This window comes from Strix uralensis, chromosome 14 (assembly GCF_047716275.1).
Source record: "Strix uralensis isolate ZFMK-TIS-50842 chromosome 14, bStrUra1, whole genome shotgun sequence".
NCBI classification, from domain to species: Eukaryota; Metazoa; Chordata; class Aves; order Strigiformes; family Strigidae; genus Strix; species Strix uralensis.
In genome coordinates this window covers 24,251,637-24,278,629 of record NC_133985.1, presented here as the reverse complement: position 1 = coordinate 24,278,629, position 26,993 = coordinate 24,251,637, and the positions used below count along the sequence as shown (strand labels likewise).

General features: G+C 43.1%; 1 protein-coding gene across 7 annotated transcripts; it reads right to left on the bottom strand.

Moving 5' to 3' along the window:
- Positions 1-242: 242 nt before the first annotated feature.
- REEP2 (receptor accessory protein 2) lies at positions 243-26,217 on the bottom strand. Of its 7 annotated transcripts, XR_012630809.1 has the most exons (10): positions 26,079-26,217; positions 25,755-25,827; positions 19,120-19,196; positions 17,925-17,993; positions 17,600-17,720; positions 16,922-17,035; positions 16,403-16,550; positions 15,942-16,099; positions 13,804-13,972; positions 243-5,722 (listed from the first exon to the last, which is right to left on the bottom strand). XR_012630809.1 is itself a non-coding variant. In XM_074883360.1 (9 exons), the coding sequence occupies exons 1-9, from the start codon at positions 26,108-26,110 to the stop codon at positions 13,898-13,900; spliced, it is 867 nt and encodes a 288-aa protein (XP_074739461.1). In that variant the 5' UTR covers positions 26,111-26,217; the 3' UTR covers positions 243-13,897. The 7 variants fall into 7 exon arrangements, 6 of the variants coding, with proteins under 6 accessions (XP_074739461.1, XP_074739465.1, XP_074739464.1 ...); XM_074883360.1 differs by having other exon boundaries at positions 243-13,972; XM_074883364.1 differs by lacking the exons at positions 25,755-25,827; positions 26,079-26,217 and adding an exon at positions 21,388-25,710 and having other exon boundaries at positions 243-13,972.
- Between the last annotated feature and the right edge of the window lie 776 nt (positions 26,218-26,993).

The window sequence follows — 26,993 nt, the reverse complement described above, 5'->3', positions numbered from 1 at the left end:
AACCACAGGCTAATTTTGGTTTTCACAACACTGCAGAGTTTAGAGACTAGCCTCACCATGAATTAAACGGTATTCAATGGAAAAGATCCATTTCAAGAAAATTAATGCCTCATCATACCTCTCCAAATCCAGCAAGTGTCCCCACAGGCCTATCCCCAGGGAGGCACCGCTCTGGGTCCTGCGTGTAAGTGATTCTGCTCCACATCATCCTTTGATCCCCAGTAAAACAGAACAGGGACAAAGCCAAAAGAAATCGTGGGATTTACTAGTAACAGTCAAGGACCTTACAAACATTCTTCCTACATCACATGAGCTATTTCTTTGTAAACATATTTTAATCACATAAACATATTTACGAAAGTAACTAGAGTGGGGGAGCCAAAGCCCTCTGCATTCAGTCCAGGCAAATAAGAACCAATTGACAGAATTTATTGCATGAGAGGCCAGCAGTAGACTCACAGACACCAAGGAAGAGACGGTATTGACTTTTAAGCTTTAGTGACATAATAAGCACCCAGTACACGAAAGAAAATAATTCCTGGGAATGCTGGGATAAGTGCATTGTATGCATATTCTCTATGACATGAAATTATATACTTTAAGCTCCCTCATAGGCAATTTCAGAAGAAAAGGAACAGAGCAATTTTATTAAGAACTTTTACCACATTGAATTATATATCCAGATTTTTAATTTTCTGAGATAACAATTATGTTGAGAAAGACCTACAAAGATAACAGAACTGTTTTTGAAAAGGAACTGAGTAGAATACTTTAAAACCTGATAAACTTCAGAGTCATTAGTGAATCATACATTAAATCCATAAATAATGCAAGTTAAGATGCATTGTAAAAGCTGTTGAACATAAATATGAAAACCAAAGCAAACTACAATATCTAACAACTAAATTCCTTTTGATTTCAGGGGTACAGGATGACCTCATCAGAGGGTTAAAACAAAATCATGGCAATAAGTTGGTTTTTTTTTTTTAAGGAAAATAAAAGAAAAAAGCAACTTGAAAGGACTATCCTCCAAGAAGAAATGCTTTTCATCACCTGGAAAGTACTCTAGAAAACAAGATGTACTGAGCAGTAAGAAATCATTGGATCAATATTTGATATATATTATGGCACCAAGAAAAGATCACTGTATGCAATTTTCATTTGCATAACCTCACATGTGGGGAGAAGGTTATTCTACTTTTAAGGAGTCGATGTTCATTACCACACACTTCTGCACAAAAAAGGATTCAGGCAAAATGCAAAAAAATCACATCTGAGTGTATAAGACAATATTTAAAGGTTTACGTATGTAAAGTTTGGTAAAATACCATTTTCTATGTCCACAAATCCATCTGTATCTCATCTTATGGTTGAGATGCATGTACTATAGGAGTGACAGTGTCAAATTAGAATTCAATTAATTTTAAACTAAACAATGTATTCCAAGTACTTCTTTATTCTTCTGAGTAGTTCTAAACAAGCCAGGATTTTCCAGACTTCATAGTTCTAATTGTTTATGTTCAACATCTTCCTTAAGTCACTTCTTCAGGGTGGGTGTTTTCTTCTCCCACAGATGCATACATCTGTGTATGGTGACTCCGTTCAACTGGTACATGTTCCTCTTGGTCACTCCTGGCTTTGTTGTACCTACATGCTGATTGATAAGGTCATCCTTCCCTGCTTCTGGCTTTTTGCTTTCTTGTTGCATGGAAATTTACCATAAACCCTGGCACATGAGTTAGCTTACTTTCTGAAAAGAATCCAAGTTACTTTGGTGGGACTGTTTCTTCTCCCATTTCACTGCTAGAGCATACAATTTATGAATTCTGTAAAAATCAATTAAGGTTATGACTGCTTTTTCTGCAAGCTGAGTATGGCAGCGTTTGCAGTGTCTTTTACTATGATGATGGCAGAAGCTCCATAGCAACAGCATGTTTGCATTCCTACTGGAACCACATTACTCCTGTACTGTCTATCAGAAAAACTGTTTTGATATAATCACAGTTATCTAGTTTGTGTGCTGAAGAATTTATTCTGACTAAGAGAACAAAGTTTTAACTAAAAAGCTGTGTTTATTTGTTCACAGTTAGCACAGGTTTCACTGTTCCAGCTTTCTTGGGAGTTTAGAGTGACAGTATTTCTGTGGTGCTAAGGAACTGGAAGTTTTGGCTTCCTTCATCTGTAATTCACTAATATACAAACATGTGCAAAAGCTGTTTGGAGGCTTTAAACAGAAATTCTCTGAAATAATTCTTCATTTCTCTTGTAGAATCTCCGATCCTTTTCATTACATGTACCCATTTCAAAAAGGTCTTCACCCACTTAACACCATCAAAGAAAAGCTTTTCATAGAGTACACACCAGCAAACCAAAACAGATTAGATAAAAAGGAGCCAAATGGCTGGGCACAATTATATGAAATGTAACAATTAATACACATTTTTAAGGCTAAAAACAGAACACCATCAATATACTGTTGTACCCCCGATACTACCACTTATAGCCAGTAGACTGAGAGGCTCCAAAATGAAATGTAGTGTTTCACTGGTCATTGCCTGTAGCATCATCCATTAGAAAGAACATGAGGCCTCGTTTCACATGTCAAATCAAAGGCAGACGCACAAATTCATCATACTCAAGACATTTCATTGCTTTGCATCCTTGTTCTCATTTTGATCCCTGTCTTATGTAGCCAAAGGACATTTATGATTTAGGAACAATTCTAATGGTTTCTATATGCTAGGAAGAGCACAAATCACCCTCCCTCCAACTGGCAGAAAAAACGCATGCCAGCTCAGGACAGACAATGGTGCTCTCGTTCCATGGGAAGTCAGGCTGGTGAGAACTGCACAGATCTCCTATGGAACACACAGGATGGTTCCAAAGCCCCATGGTTATCCCTGTTATCAAATAATGACAGCTCTGGTGAGTCAACATCATAAACCAGGATGAATACTCCTGACCAGATAATCATCTCTGAGGTCCAAAAGCATTATCTCAGTCGCTGCGCTAGCAGACTAAGCTGCTTGCCAGTCATCTCTAACCTATTACCTACAACTCACAAATTCAGTGGTACTTTACTTGAGCCTGCTAGCCCAGGAGGAGAAGAGCTGCCAGTATTGTAACAAACAGGCAAACCCAGGGTCCAAACCAGTGCAACTCACTCACTGCTCCTGTAATCATTCTGTGCAGGTCAAGTGCTGTTGTACCATATTGGAGTGTACGATGAATACATGAAATACACTAGTCCTCTCCAAAAAGTGGGGATATGAAATGTCACAGACATATACAGAGAGCAAAATAACCACATAATATTTTTGGCATATGCCCAGAAATACAGACAAACACCTATTTACTACATAAACATTTCAGCTTCTGACTGCTGGGGTTGGGAATGTCAACTTGGAGCTGGCTGAAACAGAAGCAGCAGCAGCAAATCTGCCTCCTTCACGAGGACATCCACAGAGGTGGGAGGCTGGCAGGTTTGACATTCATAGCATTGGCAGGAAAAACTGACAGCAAGGGGGGAGAAAGAGAAAGACTTCACCTATACGAAGGTGCCAAAGGAAAACTACACTTGGGGAAAAACAGAAAAAAAAAAAAACCAACAACAAAAAAAAGCTAGGCTGAATTTCAAAGTCAAAAAGGATTTCAACTCAATCAAAACCAGAGACTCATTCCATTACTGCTGTTACTACCTTCCAGCTGGAGACCACAGTCCCTCAGCTTGAGACCTTTGTACTATCCAAAACACAAAGCAGCAAGGTGCCAGTAGAACCCTGCTAGCTGAATTCCTTTCTTATCCCAGTCACTACAACTGCTAGCCCTGACTACCCATTTGACTCACTAGCAGGGCCTGTGGAGGACCAACTGTTGATGATAAACACAGAAAATTCTTCTCACGGCCCATTTTTATCTCGTAATTTCACACGCCCTCTGTGTCTGTTGTCCACACAACAGGCTTTTCAGTAAGTAAGCCAAGTTCCTGCTACCTGCCCTGCAAGACTGCAATTATTTCCCCACCAATCTACTATTTCATACCTAGGTGTAGTAGCTATGTAGTACTGACTAAACATTCGTGCTTCTACACGTGCACCCAGAAACAGATATTCACCATTCTCTAACTTCACACACATAAAATTCTTTCCACCCTCTGCCCTCCCCAGAAGTTATTTGCAGCTGTAATTTAGGTGGGTCTCCTGGATGTGTTTGATTCTACAGTGATCTGTACCTGCACGAGTGAAAAGACCACTTAACAAATACACTTGTGATATGAATCCAAGTCCTCAGTTAACAGCTGGGAAGTGGACACAACCTAATTGAGAGGCAACATCTACGTGAGGAAATAAAGCCAGGACAAACCAGATTCTCAAAACTTGCCTTGAGTTTTACATGGCAGAAATAGTAGGACTCTGTATTAGTTTTCATATCTTTATTCAACAGTGGAGAGGGGGAAAGTCAGAAGACTAAACACATAAGAAAGACGTGGAGATAAATTAAAACAATTTATGAGCACAGTTTGAGAACAAAACAACAGCCTTTTAAAGAAAAATATTCACAGGTATCCATAATAAGAAACTGGGGCAGGGGGTGGGAGGAAACTATGTAAACTCAATAGCAAAGAACAAAAAGCCATACCTGCAACTCATAAACCTATAAACCTATTCTAACGACACATGGAGATTTCAGTTCAAATTATCTGAGATACTTCTCTGTCAAAATAAATTGGAAGTAAAGAGTGAATAAGTAACTTCCAGAAGCTCTCTCCCCCACCCACTCTATCAAAGCAACTTCTATCTAGAGGTGCCACCATATACTTGCATTCAGTTATACTTGGAGCACCACTAACAAGAGACCCACATAAAACAGTAGCAATATGTAATATTCAAAATTTAGTCATTGGATGATGGGGTTTTTTGTCTTGTCAGCTACTACAATCTTCAGCAAGTTGATCCAGCCTTAACAGACACAATATAATAAGTTTTTCCAAATATGCTTTAGCCCCAACAGAGGGACTGTATTTACAGGTTCATGACCCTCATGCCTTAGAGGGCAACTTGGCCAGGAAAGCTGCTTCTAGCAGAAATGGCAAAATAACTGAGAAGGGAAATAAGGATTAGCTGCCACCCTGTGGAATGAAAGCACATCTGCACCGATAAAACCTTGGTATCAATACTCGGGAGAAATGGGAGAAAAACTACAGGTCCTTTGAAATAGGAGAAAATTAATGAAAGCAAAAGAGCAAGATATCAAAGAGATAATACATGATTTTCTTTAACACTCTTCACAAAAGAGAATGTAAAAAGATACCTAGAAAGAGTCTGCGTAACAAAGCAAGCATATGACAAGATTAGGATGCCTCAAGGTTTCTACATTTAAGTCATTATACTGCAGCAACTGACTAAACTTTTAATATCTCTACAAAAAAACAGTGAAAGAATTCAAACTCCCTCTCCCCAAAAACCCCAAGCAACCCAGTCATTTAACATCACCGTGCTTCAGAGCATGGGTAAAAAGGTGACAGTGTCAGGAAGAGGCTTTTCCAATGTGTCTGTTAATTCCAGACTGCCCACTGGTCGTCAGGTAGACTCAGCACTATCAGAGACAGGAGACTGGGCTAGTTGAACCAATTCAGGCTGGGATGGCCTTTTCTCTATTTTCCCTTTTCTGAGGTAATGGTCTTTGAGCACGGCAGCGGCTCCACTGTTCAGTTACTGTATTTCTGTGGCAAATACAAAATGGTCACAACAGCTGGATTTAACAAAAATTGGCTTTTAAATGCAGTTTAGATCCTATTTAATTCAAGATATTCATTGCCCCAAATTAGCAAGTAATAGCAGCAATGCTGCAATTTCCATTCAGTTGCTAGATTCCCCAATAGGGCCTGGCTTGGAAAATTATGTGATTTGGTTTTGACTAAATTTATATCCAGCACATTTCCTTATAAAACTGACATTGAGTGTTGCTAGTAAAGAGCCTTTACGTTAGGTGTATGCTGGCAGAGATAGCCATGCACTAAATACGAGTCTTACTCATGAAAGCCCATTCCTACCTCCCTCAATAATATATTCATTTCTTATAACTCTTTAAATCATTACTAAGTGTTTCCTATAATGCAATAAATGCTCTTGGGGGTCTCAACTACGTCAGGGCAATCCACAACTCATTGAAATTTAGCACCTGCCTGAAAGCTCTATGTTATTTATTTAACTCTGGTCATATGATGGAAAAACAAAACAGAAACATACTGATTTCCCCACACCCCCCCCCAAAGTCTGATAATAAAGAAACCCCAGCCCTGTTCTATATTCTATTTCTTTTTTCTACAGTAACCTCCTGGTATATTCTGGACCTTCCTTCAGTCTGTAAGTCTCTGTCTATGATGTTGCGGATAAAAGACATCCTCTTTCTCAACATCGGAAAGAATCTCAGCCTGTCTCATCATGTTCCTATTAGGATTTCCATATATTTTGAGATGCAGGGTCAGACACACTATATACCTCCTGCTTCTTCCTGCACAACCTTCTGGCCTATCAGCCACTCTTCCCAGTTTTCTGTTATCAGCAAACTTGCTGAGGGTACCCTCTGCCCATCATCCAGACCATTAACGAAGATGTTAAACAGGATTAGATGCAGTATTGAGCCCTGGGGTATGCTGCTAGCTGCTGGCCTCCAATTAGACTTCCTGCGACTGATCACCACCCCCTGGGCCTGGCCATACAGCCAGGTTTTTATCCACCTCACTGTCTACTCCTACAGTCTGTACTTCATCAGCTCTTCTATAAAAATCTTATGCAAGACAATGTCAAAGTCCCTTGTACCCACATGATCTTGTATGGTTAAGAAATAAAAGTCTGTGCTTTTTCCTGAAGTGCTTGCACCATTGATTAGGTTGCTGACTTAAAAACAAAAGAACACCACCAATAAAAGGGAACCTGTCTCTTCTTGAGAATGCTATCTCTCTGTTGCCATGGTCACAAATTACCATAGTAACCATTAGACACATCTGTATTTTTAGATTAACATTGCTTCTATTTTCACAGAGTACAGATCCAATTGAAAGAAACTACTCATTCTTATCAGGAAATACTACAAACTTCAGTGCATAAATTAGGGCAACACTACTGAGTACACAAACACACAAAAACTGGTTAACTGCAAAAGGCGGGGGGGGGGGGGGGGGGGGGAGCGGAATAAGTCACAAACATTGCCATTTACAGAGCTGCTTCCTGCAGCTAGAAAATTGTTTGAATGGACAACACAAAGATTTGAGGACAGTTCTTCTCTAACACTATTGTCTCAGCAAGCCTCACTGGAAAGTGGCCCAATTAGAGAGCCCAGCAAGCTTAAATAGCCTTTTTAGTCAGGGGCTAACTGCAGCATTACTTCGTATTTCTCCATTAGAGCCTCATTTTATTCCCTGCCTCCCCCCCCACCCCTTCCTAAGCGGGACCATCACTCTCATACACAGGAAATACTGACGTTCAAGCTGTCATAACTCATCTGTTTCCAGACAAGTTTCTGCTCTCTCCCTTTCAGGGATTGTATGTTATGCTTATACCCTCTGGTGGACAAAAAGCAATTCACAACTCTCCCTGGGCCTTACTGCCTTCAGATCAGCACTGTGCTAACAGGAACTCTGTCATGGAAATGTTAAATCAAAACCAAGCATCGCTACATAGTCTCTAATTTCTGCACTTCAGCAAAGTTCCTCCAGTGATCCTTACCTCCCTAGATCTGTCTCAGCTTCCCCATCTTCCTATCGGGCTTTCGCTCAGCCAACACTGTTTCATACATAGTTCAGCATGTCTGAATTTAGACATGATGTCATGGTCACATCTCAAAATTAAAATTTCATTTATCTCTATGTGACATTCACAACATTTGAACAATAATCTAACAGAGGAGTCAAAAGTGAGGAGTCCATCAACTCAGTGCTTTCCCAAAAAGGAAGCAGCACGAATACAAAAGGTTTGTATTCAATACTAGGTTTGATGATCAGGATAATTAACCTCTTAATTTTATAAAGTCCCCCAAAATTTTCAGCTTGCTTTCTTTTTGGTAAGTTACTATAAGTATTACTTACGGTAAAAACTCAGTTCCCTTGCATGTAAAAATTTTATATGCTTGCCATCCAGCCTGACTCTCCTCCCCAACCTGCTGCAAACATGATTGAATTCCCCATCTTTGGTAAGTCAGTACAGCAGGGCATTTCTACTGCTGCCACAAATCTTCTACAGTCTCAAGACAGTTGTATATTACAGAAGACTTGAACTCTTACTCCTTTAGAGTTCACTCACTTTTGCAGCCTTTCCACAAACGTTGCTTCTAACATTATTTGGCTAAATGCAGACAAAATGCTCTTGTCCAAAGGGTCTGCAGAAGCACATTTCAGCCAGAAGTCACCGTAAGAAAAGAGAAATACATCAAACTATGCTATTGGCAATAGATGTTCAGATTGCACCCGGGAATCCAGCCTTAGGCCTTGTTGTGAGAGTCACTGTATGATTCTAGGTCATAGGATTAAATAATGGAAAAAGGCTAAATTTCAGCTCTAAAAGACAGTATTTTTCATATCTCCACAGTCAGCAAAATGGAAGTAGTCCCTTCCTTAATAAGAGAAAACCTAAGAAATGTAACTGGGTCATGAAAGGATAGGAGCTGAGAAACAGAGCAAGGAAGTAACAGTTTGCTTGTCAGGGGTTTATGGAAAGGTTTTAGGCACAGAAGCAGCAAAGACCTAAATTAACCTGCAAAATTGCAGAAAAAACCCCCCACCAATTTGCCACTGTTTCTCTTCATATTATTTTGATTCCAGTTCTCATCATAAATAGAGGTCTGGCAATTCTGACATTGAATTTTGGGATTCTACAGAGAGCTGTGTATATGAGTGTAGCAAAGTCCAGCATTTGGTTCATCCAAAAATGTAGGCTTTGTGCTGAGGGGTAACTTCCCAGATGAACGTACCCTCTGGAGCTCCCTGCTGGCGCTTCCCCAGCAGAACACACCTACTATAAAGTGATGTGAGATACTTTCTAATCATCTGGTCCTCCCTGCAGATCAGCTGCCTGCTGAGGTAAAATCCAAACTTTATTGTTCTGAAGTGATGAAAGGTTCAAGAATCTCAATGCATGTAGCTCAAGCCCAGCTTAGAAAGGTAAGACACAAAGAGGTGCTGTAGGAGAGAAATCAGGCTCTAACCTGTAGAGCACAGAGTTTAAGTATTGCTTGAGGATCACAAAGTCAGCAGTATTTTCTGGGCAACTCTCGTGTACACAGCTCATTTTCCACTCTATCTCATGAGACAGGTTTTTGGCTGCTATGCAGGTTTATTGCCTTTATTTACTGTTCAAACCAACTGTTCTCACAAGTTACTCTGCACACCTTAAGATCTCTTCTGAAGCCTCTAGGCTTAATACCTATAAATAACGTAATACTGAGTTATGTTTATAGTGTTTTGTAATAGTGCCAAATTCCAGATGAAAGGTGACCAGGAATCCTTTCTCCTCAGTAACACTAAAGCACATCCCCACACAGCATGCTCTTAAACATTAAATTCAGTAGGCTCCAGACCACAAATAGCACACTAGGAACTCCTGGGCAACTGGCTTGGGCTGGCCCTACCTAAGCAGGGAGGCTGCACCAGATGTCCTACAGATGTCCCTTCCAACTCCAGTGACTCTGTGAGCTCATATAGCTTCAGAACACTTTGCTGGTTTTCCACATATCTGACTTTACAGGGCAACTCAGAAAGCAGCACAACAAGATGCTTCAGCCAAGTGGCACATTACAAATCCTTAGTGGGTAAAGCAAGAGAAGCTGCAGTACTGATCAGTTACATAGAGAGATGTGATTCAGCATCTCCCCAGCAAGCAGCAATGTCACAACACAGCGTCTCCATCAGAAAGAAGGATAAGAGGGTTTTTTTCAGTGATTCTCCTCTTAGGCAGTAAGCCACACTTTCCAGCATTATATGCAAGTTTGGAAGACAGATAGGAACACTCGGCTCAACTCAACAGCTGCTCTCAAGCATACGATGACACCTCACAGTTAACATGCAGACACAACGCTCTGTGCAGATCAGAGAACCAGCAGAGTATTCCACAGTCATCCCACTTTCCTCCTAAGGCACTATATTTCCTGATGATTAAGATGGCAAAGAATAAACAACAATTTCTGGAAAGTTGGGGTTCTCCAGAAATCTTGCTTTTGAAGGCAGAAATTACTTGGCCATATATTGTGAGAGAGTCATACTTCCAGGAGGGATGTATAAAAAAGAAAGCCCAGCACTGCAAAAGGACAATGAATGGAACTCAGTTCACTAAAACAGGGGAAGGTGTAGCTTCCCCAGAAAAAGCTTTGCAATTTTAAGAACACCAGCATCCCTCTCTAATAAATCCTCTACCTACCATGGAAGTTAAAATCTAGTCTAAAAGAAATCAGTCCCCTCAGACTTGGAAACATAAGGCTGGAGAACCAGAAACTCAATAAAGAACAGTAAGAAATGAAGATGTTTAGTTGAAGTGTAAGGTTTAAAACCTGACAGCAGTCTCTCCTGTATCTTCCTATTTCTTACCCACCATGAAGGATACTGCCAAGCAAGAAACCATTTTTCCCTTTTATGCAGCAAATCCTTAAGTTTCTCACATTTCACTATCTTCTTTTCCAGCAGCAGAACACTGACTCATAGTATTATACAGCATGGAGGTACAACGTTTCTTTCCAAAAGGCAGTCATGGCTTCACGTTATATCTCATGGTACAGGTATTTTAGGATAATTTTTAGGCACACGAAGTATGACACACACATACCATGTCCCTACATTCCCCCCCCCGCCCACTTCAGGTATCATTTTCTTTTACTGTGTTTCTCTTTGTGCCCAGGTGTATTAGGAAAGGGGTATAAACACTTACTGAATACAAGGGGTTCTACTGCTAGGTGAAGATTTAACCATTTGTGTAACTGCACAATGAAGCCCACAGATGATACTGAAGAGAAACTACATTCCAGCATTTCCTGCTGAAAACACTGAACAACAGCTGATAAAAGCATTTCATCAAAACAGCACATTCAGCGTTCTCATTAACAAGAGAATTTCTATGCAAGACCATGCCATCCAATGCAGAACTATATCTAGAAACTCACTAAGAGATCACATGGGTGGTGGCAGATCTGCAGAGGCTTTGATCAAGCAGAGCACAATCTAGCAGTCACATTTGTACTGGAAGAAGAAAATAGTGTCTATGCTAAGACATTGTTCTTGCTCTGGGTAAGTTCTGCTGCTTGGCATCATCAGCTTTGTATCATACACTAGATAACAGTCCCCGACTCTACTCCAGACTCTCCCTTACAACCAGAAGTCATTTAATTTCCCTGCATAACAAAAGTCAGAGTTAAGACTGACCCGTACTTACTCACAGGCTAATGACATCACGTATCAATTCTAAGATACTCAGTGCAGAACCTAGCTCAGGAAGACAAAGGTAAATCCAAAGGCCAAAACTGAGTCTTTAGAAATTCCTCCTGTGCTTCAAAGCAAGAAGAGTTACTACAAATGAACTGATTCTAGAAAACATTCTGGAAAGTCACTGTATGAAAACCAAGTAATCCAAGACTATCACCATACATGTGCAAGGAAAGAGCATGGAGATCAGCATAAGGGAAGACTAACCAAACCTTGGCTTCCAAATCAAGTCCCTCACAATGATTTACGTAAATAATTTGCTATGGAAATTTTTAGTTAAAGGAAAAAATTTTCAAGAAATGCGGTCATAGAGGTACTTGGTATATAGAGAAAAATGATTCTATCTTGTTCTGTACAGTGAAATCTAGGACAGCAATTCCTCACAACTGAATCTTTCACATAATCAGTAAAGATTTTTAACCCTTGTATGGAAGAGGGGAATTTCCTTTGGAAACAGAATTCCTGCTCAGAACATGCCTTTGCATGTACTAGTAAGACACATATACAATGTCTGTTAAAGTAAAAAGAACAAAATACTTGCTTTTCTTTTGGGCATCAGGGATTTTCTACTGGCTTCTGCATAAGGCCTTGTGGATAATTTAGGACAAGTATTTCTGGCAGGATGCAAGTTTCTGACACGGTCTGTCAAGACTTCAATTTTTAAAAGCTACAAATAAAAGTAAAACCAACTTAATTGGTTTCCTAAAATAACTAGTCAATTCATAACAATTTCCCACCAAGACAATGGGAAACAAGAAAAAATTCAGTCCTAACCTTCAACTTTACAAACTTTTGAAGGGCTGTTCTTCAGGACAGAAGTACTTGTGGAACATTACTCGCAGAAGTGCTTCTATACATTGTCAACAGCAAAATACTGGGCAAACACAAATACCTGCACCTAGAGCTAAGAATGGTCTTCAGGAGGGAAGGAGGAGCCAGGTTCCTTTGATAAGTAGTTTTAGTAAAGATTAAGACCATCAAGTACTCATTTAGACAACCAAGTCTATAATGGTGGTCCCCCATTATAGATCTCAACAGGAACCCTAACTCATAAATTCCCACTGACCCTATTGGCCTGTCTACAGGGGATCTCCCCTCAAAAATGTTCAACAGATTAGAATCCAGCATGGCTTGGCATGATGCAAATTTTCTCTGCAGCACTGCAATTTCACTCCCACAACACATATTCTACATTCAATGTAGTTCTGTCCCAAGTGTTACATATTGCTCAAGCCTCAGGAAGCTGATGAACATGGCACATGGTCAGACAGAAAAATCTGTGCAAGGGCTGCAGTAGGATAAAGCAAGAGGACTGACTGATCACAGTAGTGTGTCCTACTCCCTGATTTTTATCCCCCATAAACGGAATCCTGGAACTAGTGAAATTCATACATCAGCTATTTATCAGTTCTCATGCCCTGAGGACCGGATCTCCTAAGGCTGAGAGATAAGGGCTTCTGAAATTCTCAAGTATGCTCACGGGCTATATTGAACCAGATTCTCCCCAGTCATCTGCTAGAACGAAAGAATTTGTCTGTAGTAACAAGCATCAGGTTGACATGGAGTTCAATCACTAAATGGCAAAGCAACAGTCTCCCTGCCAACTTCTCCCACTGCATGGGACTCACCTCACTCTGATGCTCTCACAGGAATCAAAGTGAACAACAGAACCTGAAATAAAATTCAAGCAGCTTCTAGAAGAGCCAAAATCTTACAGATGCCCAACTTCCCTTCTCAATACTTAACTCTTACAGATACCTGCACCTACTCCATTGCACTCAGTTTTTCAGTTATCTCCCTTCACCTTCCAGAAATAATGAAATAAAACCCAATCTCTTCATCTTCCAGTACTACTAACGGGAATCTAGAATACTCCTCCCATGAGCTAGTCCTTTATGTTCAAAAGCACTCAGCATACACCATTTCAGCCACCTTCTCAAAGGGGATGGACATGACAGGTACAGTCCATTCTTAAGGAGGATGAATCGTGGTGGGCACTTCTCAACAACGCACAGCTGCAGAAGAATACCCAGAGCAAGATAAGACATTTTAGGGAGCCACCCACCCCTGTGGAACTCCAGTGTCTAATATTTTTCCAGCTTCTGTGCAATGGATGTCTCTAACCCTAGTCAGTTCTTCCAGCAAAGATTCTCCCCAACTAGGGTTATACAGTGGGAATTCCAAAGCAACAGGCTATGTACAGACATATCAGCATTCCCTCTGACAGAGAGATGAAAAGGAGAAAATTCCCGAGGATGTGTATCCTCTACTCCATTTTCTGAAGCCCAGCCTCCCCCTTGCCTTGGAATGAGCTCTACAAAGCAGTATCTGTTATGTACATGAATCGCGGCTCCCTTCCTTTGGGGAGTTTCCCCTCAAAAGTGACAGGCAAATCCCGGAACAGAGACAGGTGCTGGGGAGGGGGAGGTCTCCTTAGGATGACTCGCCAGAAGCAAGAGAGCCTGCAGCTTTCTTCTTAGGGCGGGCTTTCACACTTCTTACTGGAAGCTGAGGAGATAAAAAAAGAGGCATCTTAGGTTAGTTTAACACCTAAATGCTTAGCAGAAAGATACAAGAATGCAGAGTGAAAATGGGACAAAAGAACTACAAGATGATGACCCTATTCATGTCATCTGTTGTTTCAAAAAGGCTACTTATCCATTCCATTTGTTTTTCGTTAATAAACAAATCACTCTGAGTGTATCTATCAAATAGCAACCAGGAGAGGAAGACATCCTAAAACTGGACAAGTGTGATAATAAAACCAAAGTCAGCTGTCTCAACAAAAGATTAGACCTAGCGATATTTCTAACTGGTAACATTCACATAACACTTCACTGCTGTAACTCTTCTGCTCCTTGACTGCCATCCCAAATGCTGTTCTCTGAAACACATAGAAACATCTTAGACTAGTTTTCACACCTTACTCCAGTGTCTTTCATTCTAGATATTGGCAAGAAGAGTGCATTTATGATCTACAATGCATTCGGTCCTTCTGGGCAATCTTGGAGGTCTCAGTCAAAGACCTCCTACAAATCCTACACCTGAACTGAAGCTCCAAACAGAGTGAGCATAAAACCCAATATGGCTGCAAAGGGCTTGATCAGAATTTCTGTATTCACAATGAACAGCACAGGAAAGTCGTTAGTCTTATCACAATTTCACATTAAAAATTCCTTGCTAGGAAGTTGGAACCAAATTTTGTTTCTGTTTCCCTGCTCCTGTCTAATATGCTACAGAGGAACGCAGAGGGATCAACTCAGAAGTAAGCCTTGGAAATTTAAAAAAGATCCAGGCTGATTTTAAATGCATCTTTAGACATACATATCCATCCTTGGAGATATTCAAAAGCTATCTGGACATGGTCCTGGGAAACCGGCTCTAGGTGGCCTTGCTTGAGCAGTGGGGTCGGACCAGATGATCTCCAGAGGTCCCCTCCAACCTCAACTATTTTGTGATTGTTACAAAGAATACTTAATCACATGCAAAGGTGTCCTGTACAGGTTAACAGTACAACTTAAAATGATGCTTTAAGCAATTCTTTTCCCCCAAATTATTTAATTTAGCCTGAAAAGCTTGACAATGTGAGCCAGTCATACAATACTCTTTATCTTAAATAAAAATAAAACAAAATTAGGAGTCCGAGTTGAATCAAGTAAATGGGACCCCAACTTCACAAAAAGAGAGAAGCATTTTATTAGGTATAAATCAAACCACAAGAAACATTCAAGTAAAAGTCAAAAGCTGGAAAGCAGCACCTCAAAAAGCATGTTCTAGAGAACACACCAACAGCTGAAACCAGAGATTGTTAAGCTAAAATGGCTCCTGGACACAACTGCATTTATTTTCATGTATGGTTTGTTTTAATAATAAGAATACAGGCAACTCATGTCCCATGTGAATGGCTGTAAATATCCTGGATCGTCACATGGACACATGGAGGGGACAGCTCCACAGTGACCAGTTAACCCAAACTTCAGGACAAAACCCTGGGGTGGAGGGGAGTTGGGGAAGGGATGGGGAGTAGTGTGAAGGAGGGAATAACATTTTCCCCATATCTAATACGCAGAAGTCCAGGAAGGCCTAAGAGGGTATAGAACCGTTGCATTTTAGATGAGGAGAAAGTGGCTAAATGTCACAATAGTATTATATTATATATTTAGACTGTAACAGACAGGAGAGAGGATACAGTCAACAAAACATGTTAAAAATATCTAACGCCCCACTCTTCAACACAAAACCTGAATGGGTCCTGGCTTATGGCAGAGGTTCACAGGCATGATAAAAATACAAAAGCTAGAAACTAGTATAGCAAGTAGGCAGCAAGTCCTCTGATGTAGGACTCAACTAGCAAAGACTTAGTCCAACAAAGTTGATACAAACAGCTTTTAAATGCACTGAGACTACGAAGCCGAAGCCTTCCAACAAAGCTCACAAATCAATGTCAGTGCTGCAAATAATTTACACACCACCTCACCTCAGCTTTCATCATCTTCTTAGGAGTTTTGAGACTCTGGGTACGTTTAGGAAGTTTGTCTCCTCCATCTTCATCTGATGGGTCTGTTCTAGTCTCCGACAGGGTTCCATTAGACCTCTGTGCCACACTGCTCTCCTCTCCTGAGGAGTAACAGGAAGCTAAGGAATAAGAAAGTTTCAGCAAACACTTTTGAAAAATCACATGAAGTCTAAAATGGCCCATGCTGAAGTACCACATGAAAGGGAGATGTCAACCATCCTTAAGAAGGATAATGCAAAAAAGTACAGGAATGTGTAAGCAGATGGGAAGGGACTAGGGAAGACAAGATAACTTCTCCCAGATAATTTGGAGTCTCGCAGTCCTTTTGAGACCCAGTGCACGAAGAGTCCAGGGAACCCCCCCTCCCCTCCTGGCTCACCACATGAGGCCTCACACAGTGGCCCAGCTGGGGTGTTCTGTACCTGAATCCTCAATGGTTTCAAGAAGACTCCCACCAGAGGGGTGCAGCTGTGGCTCATGGCCTCTCATATGCACAGTATCTTCATCCCGGATCAGAGTGAGATCCTGCATGCTGAAACTTCGCAGCTTTTCAGACAAAACTCCCTGTCCCTAAGAGGACATAAAAATTAGGGTCAAGGTCACTTCACCTTCACCAAGACCATCTCACATGGGATCATTCAGAAGAAGAGGAAAGGTGCCCTATTCCCAACTGGGGTACTCTGAAAAAAAACACAGAAGGGAAAAAGAAAAGTATGCTCCCGAGACCAACAGGGAAGAGGTTAAAGCAAAACCCATTCCACTCTCCCTCCACTTTTCATAAGTCAAAGGATGGGATTAACTGCAAGGCAAATGGGAGGAAAGGAACTGTAGATTGGTGCCAACAAGTACCAGCATCCCTAACAGACCCATAGCACTAATTGCTGGCACACAAAACTAAACTGCTGGGGAATTCCTGAACGTTAGAGAAGGTGTTGCATTACCTTTGCAGCTGCAGTAACTGCTGCATTGGCAGCAAGGTTTAACCCTCTCTTGCCAACTCGCATCATGGTTTCATAGCTCTTGTCACGAGCCTGAGTAATGTATTCATCAATTTCCTAGGAAGGCAATGTGGAACATGGCATTTAGCTCCTCGTTACAAACATGATCAAAGTCTCCCCACCATCACCCTTAAAAACCCAAAGCTCATCTGGAAGCTTTTTTCCAGGCTACCAGCATCAGCTGTCATTGATCACGTAACTGCAGTTTCTCTGCTACTTACAGAAAGTTTGCAAATGCAACTTTTACTTAAAGTACGCTATTTCGAAATGGTAACAACTGAAACAAAGCAGTTGCTTATACAGACAATGTGAAAGAACAGCATGGCTACAAAACATGCTGCTCCTACCGTGATTCAAAGAGCTTAACTACTGACAGTGGCTCTAAGGGCTCATGACGCTGGGTTAGCCAAACGTGCTTTCTAAGCATTAGGCAAACTACTGGCTACATCACAATCTTCAGTAAGCTGCAGTATGACATTGTTGTCAGAGACAAAATCATTCTACATCCACTACTGCCAGCACAAGCACGATTCACACATTTCAGTTTTTATTGTGGCATAACTGAATCAGAAGTCAGTCAGCTCCCAGATAGGTCAGTATCTTCTAACAACAAGTGAGTACCTTCTCCTTATTGGAGAGCGTTGGGTGCACAAACTTCCTGTAGAGGACACTGGAGCCCTTGGTGTAAGGGGAGAGCAGCCAAATCACAAATGCAATTTTCAGCTCGAAATAAAAGGGAAACCTGAGAGAAGGAGGGAAGAAAAAAAAAGGGGAGAGAGAGAGAGAGAGAAAGATGGAGAACTGGAATCAAGATCAGCACAGAGACAGATGGAGATAACTGGTAGAGAGCAGCATAGGCAGAAGGAGCAAAGGCAAGATAAAGGCTCGGAAACAAAAGAATATCAGGTCAGAATAGCAGAACCCTCTTTGGAATCCTAGGACATACCTTCTTCGAGTCTCATTTAGTCTTTCATCCATAGCCATGAAAACTCCATAAACAGGGCATCTCTCAGCCCTGCAAACACACCAAATTACAGTCTGATAGCTACTCTCATCATCCCGAGGTTTGTTCAGAGACTATCCACTGGATGTTAATATGACACTTTCATTTTCCAAGGTTTTCAACTACATATCTCAACAAATCTCAAATTCCTGCTAAGGCTGATGGCTCAGTTTCTGAAACTTCCAATAGGTACTCCTTAGATAAGACCCAAGAGGAGCATCCATGTAAATGAACAAGAGCAGGCAGCAGTAGTCTATCATCTCTAACCCTTGCAGTAAAGTCTCTGGGAAGATGCAGCAGTAGAGATTGAAATAAGTGAACACAAACTTTCTACTGTCGCTATTAGCAGTAAGAGACTTCTGTTTTCAGTGGTCCATTCTCAGTATGTAAACAAGCCAAAGCTCTTGTACTTTTTAGACCTTTGTCTGCTTCTCAAGGCTAATACAGGAAGAGGCAAAACTGCTGAGCACTTTTGTAAGGCCTGTGTAGCCATTTCACTTTTTTTTACAAGATGCAACTCTTGACGAGTATTCTTTCAGAGATGCATGCACTAAAGCAATGAAGAAAGTGAAGATATCCCGTTCCAAAGGTTCAGTTGAAGACATGTGACAATGATTTGTCATTTTTGGAGGCCTCCATATTGCCGAGCATGACACACAACACTGAAAGGATTAAGAATCTGCTTCCCCCAACCCCACTCCACCCCAGCCCCGCTAGTGTTTCATCATGCAAAACACCACTTGGAGCACAGACATGCACCTGAGCTGCTCCTCCACACAACAGGCTTGCAGTGCAGAGCAGGTCCCCTCCTTCTACCATCTTTTTTAAGTGTTTTTTAGACCACCATTTCTCAAGCTTTACCAGTTCACATTAACAGCTTCTCTAAAATATTTCGTTATGAATGAAGATCCTCTTACAGATACTGCGTATTTATCATAACTGTTTGCAAGCACAGGAGATGAAACAGCTGAACCAGCAGCTACTACACATAGCATCTACAAACCTGCAGACTCTTCATAGGGATTGAAAACCCCTAAAGGAGAGACAGTTTATTCTTAGCATCCTAACACTACTCCTCTTTTCTTTAAAAAAAACCCAACAAACACAACAAAAAAAGCCATGCCACCAAGGGACTCACCAAGAAAGAACAATGTCTGTGAGTGTTTCTGCAGTGGTAAAAAAGGCAAACACAATCCAGTACATCATCCACTTCACCTGCAAAAGAGCAGTCACTCAATAAACATCCATCAGAAGCCAGAAAAAAGCAAAATGTCTTCTCAGTAAGAATGACTCATCATCTCCACACATTAAGATGAATTCAACAAGGCGGCATATATCATCAGTACTGGAGAGGGTCACATACCAAATGGTACACTAGAGTTTGGGAAAGCATGTAGGATTAATGTGCTCGGATGTGCAGGATAATGCATACAGATACACTGATGAATGCATACCCTTGTAGCAATATCATGATGCAACAGTGTTAAAAGTCCCAAATAAGCTATCTAAAAAGAGTAAGCAGTTCACTTTAAGAAGTTATAGTCTTTCACACACAATTATTGTAATAAATACATATATATACACACATATGCAAAAGTTTAGTTTCAACAGCAGCCCTGTATTTTCTTGATTTACAGTTTTTCTTGGGAAGAAAAAAAAAACCCAAACCAACAGACACAGTATTTTGTTCTAACTCATTAATAAGCATTCTTTGCCTTAATCATTACTCCCAGAAATTACCTAAGCATTTCTCCTTTCATTTTAAATAAAGGCTCAGTAAGAGGTAAGAAAGCAAAGAGCATGCCACATCAACGTTACCTTCTTGTTTAAGGTCTTGAGTATAGTTTACAAAGTGTACTTTGTGCCATTACAGCACATCTCTATGCCTACTGTCTATCTCCCTACTTCCTCACACCTTTCTCTGAAGTAGTAGGTATTTCTTTCAAAGCAAACATAAAATAATTCTCCCCTAACACACACTCACACTCTGCTGTTTTAGTAACAAGTCTCTCAGCTACAGGCCAACTATTCCTAAAGAGGAATTAGCTGGATTATGAAAACTGCTACCCAAAAATTTCCTATAGTGGAAGAGTTAATATCTTATGATGGAAATTATCACTTTTCTATGCTGTTAAGAAGTAAAAATAAATTTAAGTAGCAGATAAATGGAAAGAAGAGGTCACCTTTGCTAAAAGCAACTTAACAGCCTCAGTGTCATCAAGAATGGGAAAAGAGAACGAAACTGAATCAAGGAAATTCCACATGTTAAATTCACATATTAATCCATATATTAAAATTACACAAACAGTTTAGTGACAGTCTTTGTTACAGCAAATGATGTTATAAAAGCAGTTATCTCCCCAGACTTGCATGTGTTGGAAAATTTGCTGATCTGCTCTTAAAAGACCCTCCAAAACTTTCTAAAAAACCCAGTAAAATTATGCTCCAACCCCTCCAACACAGTGGATGGTTTTGAAAATAGTGGTTCATAGCCCACCCAAATTATTTCCATTGTATTGTGCAATTTTTTCCACAACAGAAAGTAGAAAAACTTGTATTTTATGGGTCTCTCCTGGTTCTGTTTTTCTTTTCCTTGGATCATCAGTTTGGACAGGACCAGGACCAGGTGTCATTCACTTGACTTCTAGAGCAACTCAGTGAAACGAATGGTTAACTCTTCAATGCAGCAATATAAATCAGCTCTTGTGTGAAAAAGTGCGTGAATAACGACAAATCAGAGGTGCCACACAGGGATCCCAATGGGTGAGAGATTTCAGAGAAGCTACACACCAGTAAATCTTACTTAAGTATTAGGCAAAACGAAGGCAATAATAATACATGGAATTAGCAGATACGTACATATATGTAACATAATGAGGAATATGTTTTTTTGCAGAAAAAAATGAATCTCACAAATGTAGCAGAATTCTTAGAAGGTTTCCACAAGCTCCTGTTACAGTGCTTCCCTTACAGGCAGGGTGTATGGAGTTTCTACAAAGTTTCCAACAGGCCTAAATAAACACTTAAAGAAACTAAGTTGTCAAGGATAAAAAGGAAAGGACTCTTGAGGATTAACAATTGGTTAAAAGACAGGAAACAAAGGATAAAAATAAATGGCCATTTTTCACAATGAGGAGAGTTACCAGTGGAATCCAACGGGAATCAGTGTTGAGATCTGTGCTGCTCATCTTCATGAAAGATCTGGAAAAGGTTGCGAATAAGAAGATGACAAATGTGCAGAAGATACTTTTCTACCCAGCGGATTAAGTATTAGTTGACTGAAGAATTCAGAAAGGGATCTATACTGATGGATCTCCAGCTGCATTTTGTCACTAAGTGTCATTAAATACCAAGTAATGAACTTAGAATATGCTTTTTCTTAGTGAAAACTATTGTGGTTACATACATTAGCTCATGCCACTCAGGAGCGGTCACTGTAGACAGCCTGATGAAACCACTCTGCTAACAGAATGTTCAGGGGTGTTTGGAAAAGAAACTGAAAGGGCATTTTTTTATTACTGTTTAAATAAACTGCGTGTTCACATCTTTGATACTGGACACGGGTGTCTCTGCCGTCTCCTGCCACCCTTCACTCTATGCCCTGCAGCCAAAGACAAAAAGAAATATAGATCTTAAATAAACCAGAAGAATCCAACTTCTAGCTCTAGAAGTCCCTGAAGTGTAGGTGACCAGAAACTAGAAGAGCAGAAAGCAGAGGGACTAATCTTTTTTTTTTATGATGTTTGCAATCCATCAATTACAAACACCTTAAAAAACTGAGGTTCAAACCAGGCTGTATTTTTTTTTTCAATCCATTAAAGAGGAGTCAGGTCTTTGCTGCTCAAGCCGATGACCACCAACTTCAGCTAAGTGCACATACGTAGTTTCCCAAGTTGCACCAAGAACCTAAATGAATTCAGTAAACGCAAAAGCATAATTGGGATGTAGACTCGACCAAAGCTAAAGATGATACATAAAAAGAAATTACTTTTAAAACAGTCTGAGCTACTAGAAGCAGTTTTTCACAGCTGCTCAAGGACTTAGCATATAAATTTATCACGGTGGGGGAGAGGAGCAAGTTTGCAAGGTACTGTGATGCCACTGATGGACTGCTTGTGGTAGCCTGGTCTGTGTCAACTCCATCTCCAACACACCACACTCTCCAGCACAGACACACCTGCAAGATCTTTCTCCCTCACCAATGCTGGTTCTTAAGCATTATGAGCAAGTAGTGGTACACAGACACAGGTGGCTTCAGAAACGTGCAGCACAGCATCCAAGTTTTCCACTGACTTTTCACATGAAGAACAGTTTGAACAGATACTGGCCCCCTTTCCTGTGTTTAACAAAATTGGTTTTTCCCCGTCTTTCCACTTATGTTGAGAAGGAAGAAGCCCTCCAAATATCAGCGAATTAGGCAGATAATAGTCCAACATCTAAATCCTTATTTCTGATGTGGTCTTCTCAAGGAGAAATAAATTATATACAAGATCAGTTTTAGCAGTTCAAATACATTTTCTTGAACTAACTCCAGTATTTGCACTGAAAATAAGAGAAAATTTTCTGCTGTAGCGATCCAGATCTACTTCAAGAAAACTGTATCAGTGAAGTATTAAACAAAACCCAAAAATGAATGCCATAGTTTTCCACATCAGCCCTAGTGGGGCTTACAACCAGGTGATTGGTTGATATTATTGTTAAGACAGCTTTATGATATTCAAGTACTGCATCTCATTTCTTTTTCGCCATCAGATTAGGGAAGTCTTACAGCAATTTAGGTAACATCTACCAAAAGAAAATCAGATCAATACAATTTTTACATTCTGCAAGGAAATGCAGCATTTATGTGCCTCAACGGCTAACCTACCCACTGAAAATAAGCAGGTTTTTACTGTAAAGAATGCCTACAAAGTCAAAGGCTCTGTATTTACCGGGTCTTTGAGCTCCAGAACAAGCATGCTATAGGCCGTTTTAAAAAATGAGGTGTTTTTTCCCCTCAAGTTCTCCACAAACCAATTTAAAACTCTGAAATTTGAGTCTGTCTTAAAATTAACAGATTCTGTAACTGGAACACCTTCCATGACACACACTCATGAGCCTGAATAAAATTCTTGGTAAAAAATACACATTTCATGCAACAAATTAAGGTCAAAGGCAATTGGTAAGAGAAGAGGAAGCCCAAAGAAGACAAGAGTAATACAATACTACTTCATACATAACTGCAAAGATAACTATGAAGTCACAGGATCATGCAATTATTCAGTTAGTTTCATAGAATCACAGACTGGTTTGGGTTGGGAGGGACCTTAAAAGCCCATCTAGTGCCACCCCCTGCCTCGGGCAGGGACACCTTCCACTAGCCTGGGTTGCCCAAAGCCCTGTCCAACCTGGCCTTGAGCCCTTCCAGGGAGGGGGCAGCCACAGCTTCTCTGGGCAACCTGTGCCAGGGCCTCACCACCCTCACAGGGAAGAATTTCTTCCTTAGATCTCATCTAAATCTCCCCTCTTTCAGTTTAAAGCTGTTAGCCCTCGTCTTATCCCTACACCCCCTGATCAAGAGTCCCTCCCCCCTTTCCTGTAGCCCCTTTCAGTCCTGGGAGGCCGCTCTAAGGTCTCCCCGGAGCCTTCTCTTCTCCAGCTGAACCCCCCCAACTCTCTCAGCCTGTCCTCACAGGGGGGTGCTCCAGCCCCCCGAGCATCTTCGTGGCCTCCTCTGGCCCCACTCGAGCAGGTCCGTGTCCTTCTGATGTTGGTGCCCCCAGAGCTGGACCCAGCACTGCAGGGGGGTCTCACAGAGCAGAGCAGATGGGGAGAATCCCCCCACTCACCCTGCTGCCCACACTGCTCTGGGTGCAGCCCAGCACACGGGTGGCTTTCTGGGCTGCCAGCGCACGTTGCTGGCTCACAGGCAGTTTCCCATCCGCCAACACCCCCAAGTCCTTCTCCTTGGGGCTGCTCTCCAGCCACTCCTCGCCCAGCCTGGATTTGTGCTGGGGATTGCCCCAACCCATGGGCAGGACCTTGCCCTTGGCCTTGTTGAACTCCATGAGGTTTGCCCGTCCCCCCTCTCCAGCCTGTCCAGGTCCCTCTGGCTGGATCCTTCCCTCAGCGTGTCACCGCACCACACAGCTCGGTGTCGGTGGGGAACTTGCTGAGGGTGCCTCGATCCCACTGTCCGTGTCCCCAACAAAGATGTTGAACAGCACCGGTGCCAACCCTGACCCCTGAGGACGTCACTCATCACTGCTCTGCACTTGGTCATGGAGCCATCGACCAGAACTCTTTGAGTGTGACCACCCAGACAATTTCCGTCCGTCAAATCCACGTCTCTCCAAGTCAGAGACAGGATGTCGTGCAGGACAGCCTCAGATGCTTTGCACAAGTCCATGTCGATGACTTCAGGTGCCCTTCCCTTACCCACCAGCGCTGTAACTGTCACAGAAGGCCACCAAATGTGTCAGGCACGGTTTGCCCTTAGTGCAGCCATGCGGGCTGTCATCAATCACCTTATTTTCCATGTGCCCCAGCAGAGTTTCCAGGAGGGTGTGTTCCATGATCTTGCCAGGCACAGGGGTGAGACTGACTGGCCTGTAGCTCCCCTGGTCCTCTTTATTTCCCTTTTTAAAAATGGGGGTTATGTTACCCCTTTTCCAATCAGCTCCTTTCATGCTTTTTTTTCAGTTTCTAATGTTATTACTAATAACATTCAAAGTTCAGTAAAGCTCATCTTACTTTATCTTTAATCTTTGCTCAAAACACTGTATCAGTTATCAATGCCTCCTAAATATTCACATTTCAACTTCTCTGCTGAGACCAGTATTAAAAAAAAGCCCAAACCCAAAGCAAAAACCAAAACACCTCTGCCAGATGTTGTGGTTTGTAAAGCTGTCCACTATGAGTGAGACTCTCACCTCAGCTAGCATCTCCTTCAAAAAATGGTGGGCTGAATTTTAAGCCAACACAACAGAAAGGTCTAAGCAATTCTAGAGGACTGAAGCAGCACGAGACAAAAAAAGGACTATACCCTGCAATCTTTATTGTTGCTATGTTGTTTTGTAAGGAGCAAACAGAGCCAGCTGCATAAAGAGTCTCAGAGTACACCACAAAGCAATGCTGACAAATTATACCCTATTCACCCATGTTACCTCTCTTCTCCATCAGGTTATTCCTGGCTCCAGATAACCCCAAACTCATCCCACCCATAAACCAAGTAGCTCTTGTCTCCACTGATCAACTCAGAACGCCCTTTCTGTACGACGATGACACATCACACCATTCAAAAGCATTTGGTGTTTTAAATAGAGTTCATTGTAACAACGGTGTAGAGAGAGAGAGAGAAACAATTCCAGAAAAGGAGGAGGATGAAGTCCTGACCAACAGAAAACAGTGATCACAAGTAAGGCTGATGGGATGACACAAACCAAGCCAGATTACTCAGCCTTTTGGAAGAAAACAAAAGTAGTGCTGAAAATGCAGTAAAAGGGCACGGAATTAGGGTAAAGTTAGAGGAGAAAACTTGTCGTGGACTTGCAGGTGCTTCCAGGATGCAAGTGTTTCCCCCGCCTTCCCTCCTCCCCCAGCATCTCCCGAGCAAGAGCAGCCCGCGGTCGCGGCCGAGGCCGCCCGGTCCGCGAGCGCCCTTCCCGCACCGCCCGTCGGGGCTGCGGCTCCGCGGCCTGGCCCAGCCCGACGCGCCTGCGGGCCCGGAGAGGCCTCGGCTCGGGGACGGCCCGGGGGCGCGGGGCAGCCGCCGCACGGCGAGCCCGTACTCACGTATTCCTTCACGTTTTTCGTCTTAACGGCCTTGTAGGAGGAGTATGCGGGGTAGAGGGTGCCAAAGATCAGCCTGTGGGGAGAGCGGACCCCTCAGCGCCGCGCCGCAGCCCGCGCCCCGCCGACCGCTGCCCCGCCACCTCCCCGGGCGGGGCCCGCCCGCCCCCGCCGCGGCCTGCGCCGACCCGCCCGCCCGCGGCCGCAGCCGCCCCCGCGGCAGCGCTGGCCCCGCCGGCCGCCCCCCGCGGCGGGGTCCCGCAGGCAGGACCGGGTGCGCCGCTGCTGCCCCGCCGCGGACGGGCCCTGCGCGGCGGCCGCACTCACACCACGAGGCGGGAGATGATCCAGGAGACCATGGCGATGGCGGCGGGCACCGGGGCGGCGGCGGCACCGGGGCGGCGGCGGCGCGAGGCGGCGCTTCACGGGCGGCTCCCGCAGCGCGCGCAGCCCCGGCCCGGGCGCGGGGGGAAGGAACGGCCGCAGCGCCCCGCCCCGCGCAGGGGGAGCGGCCCCGCCCCGCGGCCCCTCGGGACCGGACGGAGGAGAAGGCGCCGCGCTCGGGCCCCCGGAGCGCGCCGGAAGCACCTTCCGCCGCCGCGCGGCCCGGGCACGGGAATGCCGCGAGCGAACCGAGTCGGTGCTTTCAAAACCGTCTCCCAGTCCCGCGGCCCCGGCTCCAGCCACAACCGGCAGCGAAACCCCCCCAGAGCGCGGCCGCGGGGCTTCCGCCCCGCACGGAGGCAGCCGGGGCCGCTCCTGGGGCACTTCGGTGCTGCCGGGGCCTCTCGCCCCAGCGGAGCGGCCACAGACCGGGCCAGGGCTCCCAGCCGTGCGGGGGGGTGCCCGCTGCAGCGCACCGGGTACCGGACCCCGCCCTACGGTCCCACCTCGGAGACCAGCGGGGAGAGGAGCCGCCGCTCCTCCGCCCGTCCCGAGGGCAGGAGCGGGGCCCTCCCCCGGTACAGCCCAGTCTGGGCCCGATCCCGGCCCGCACATCTCCGAGTCATGGCAGATGACCGTTACATAATCCAGTTTTGAGGTAAAAAAAAAAGAATTGATTTGCTAGAAAACTATTGTGGTTCTCCAGCTAACCAAAAACACCCCGAGGGAAGGCACCACGGCAAAGTCTCCTTACTTGCCAAATAGCTTTTATGAAAACACAAGTGACCAAAGGAAGAGCTGGAGCAAAACCAAAGAGCTGCTAGGGAAGAATTTTCTAATGAATGCATGAACTTTAGC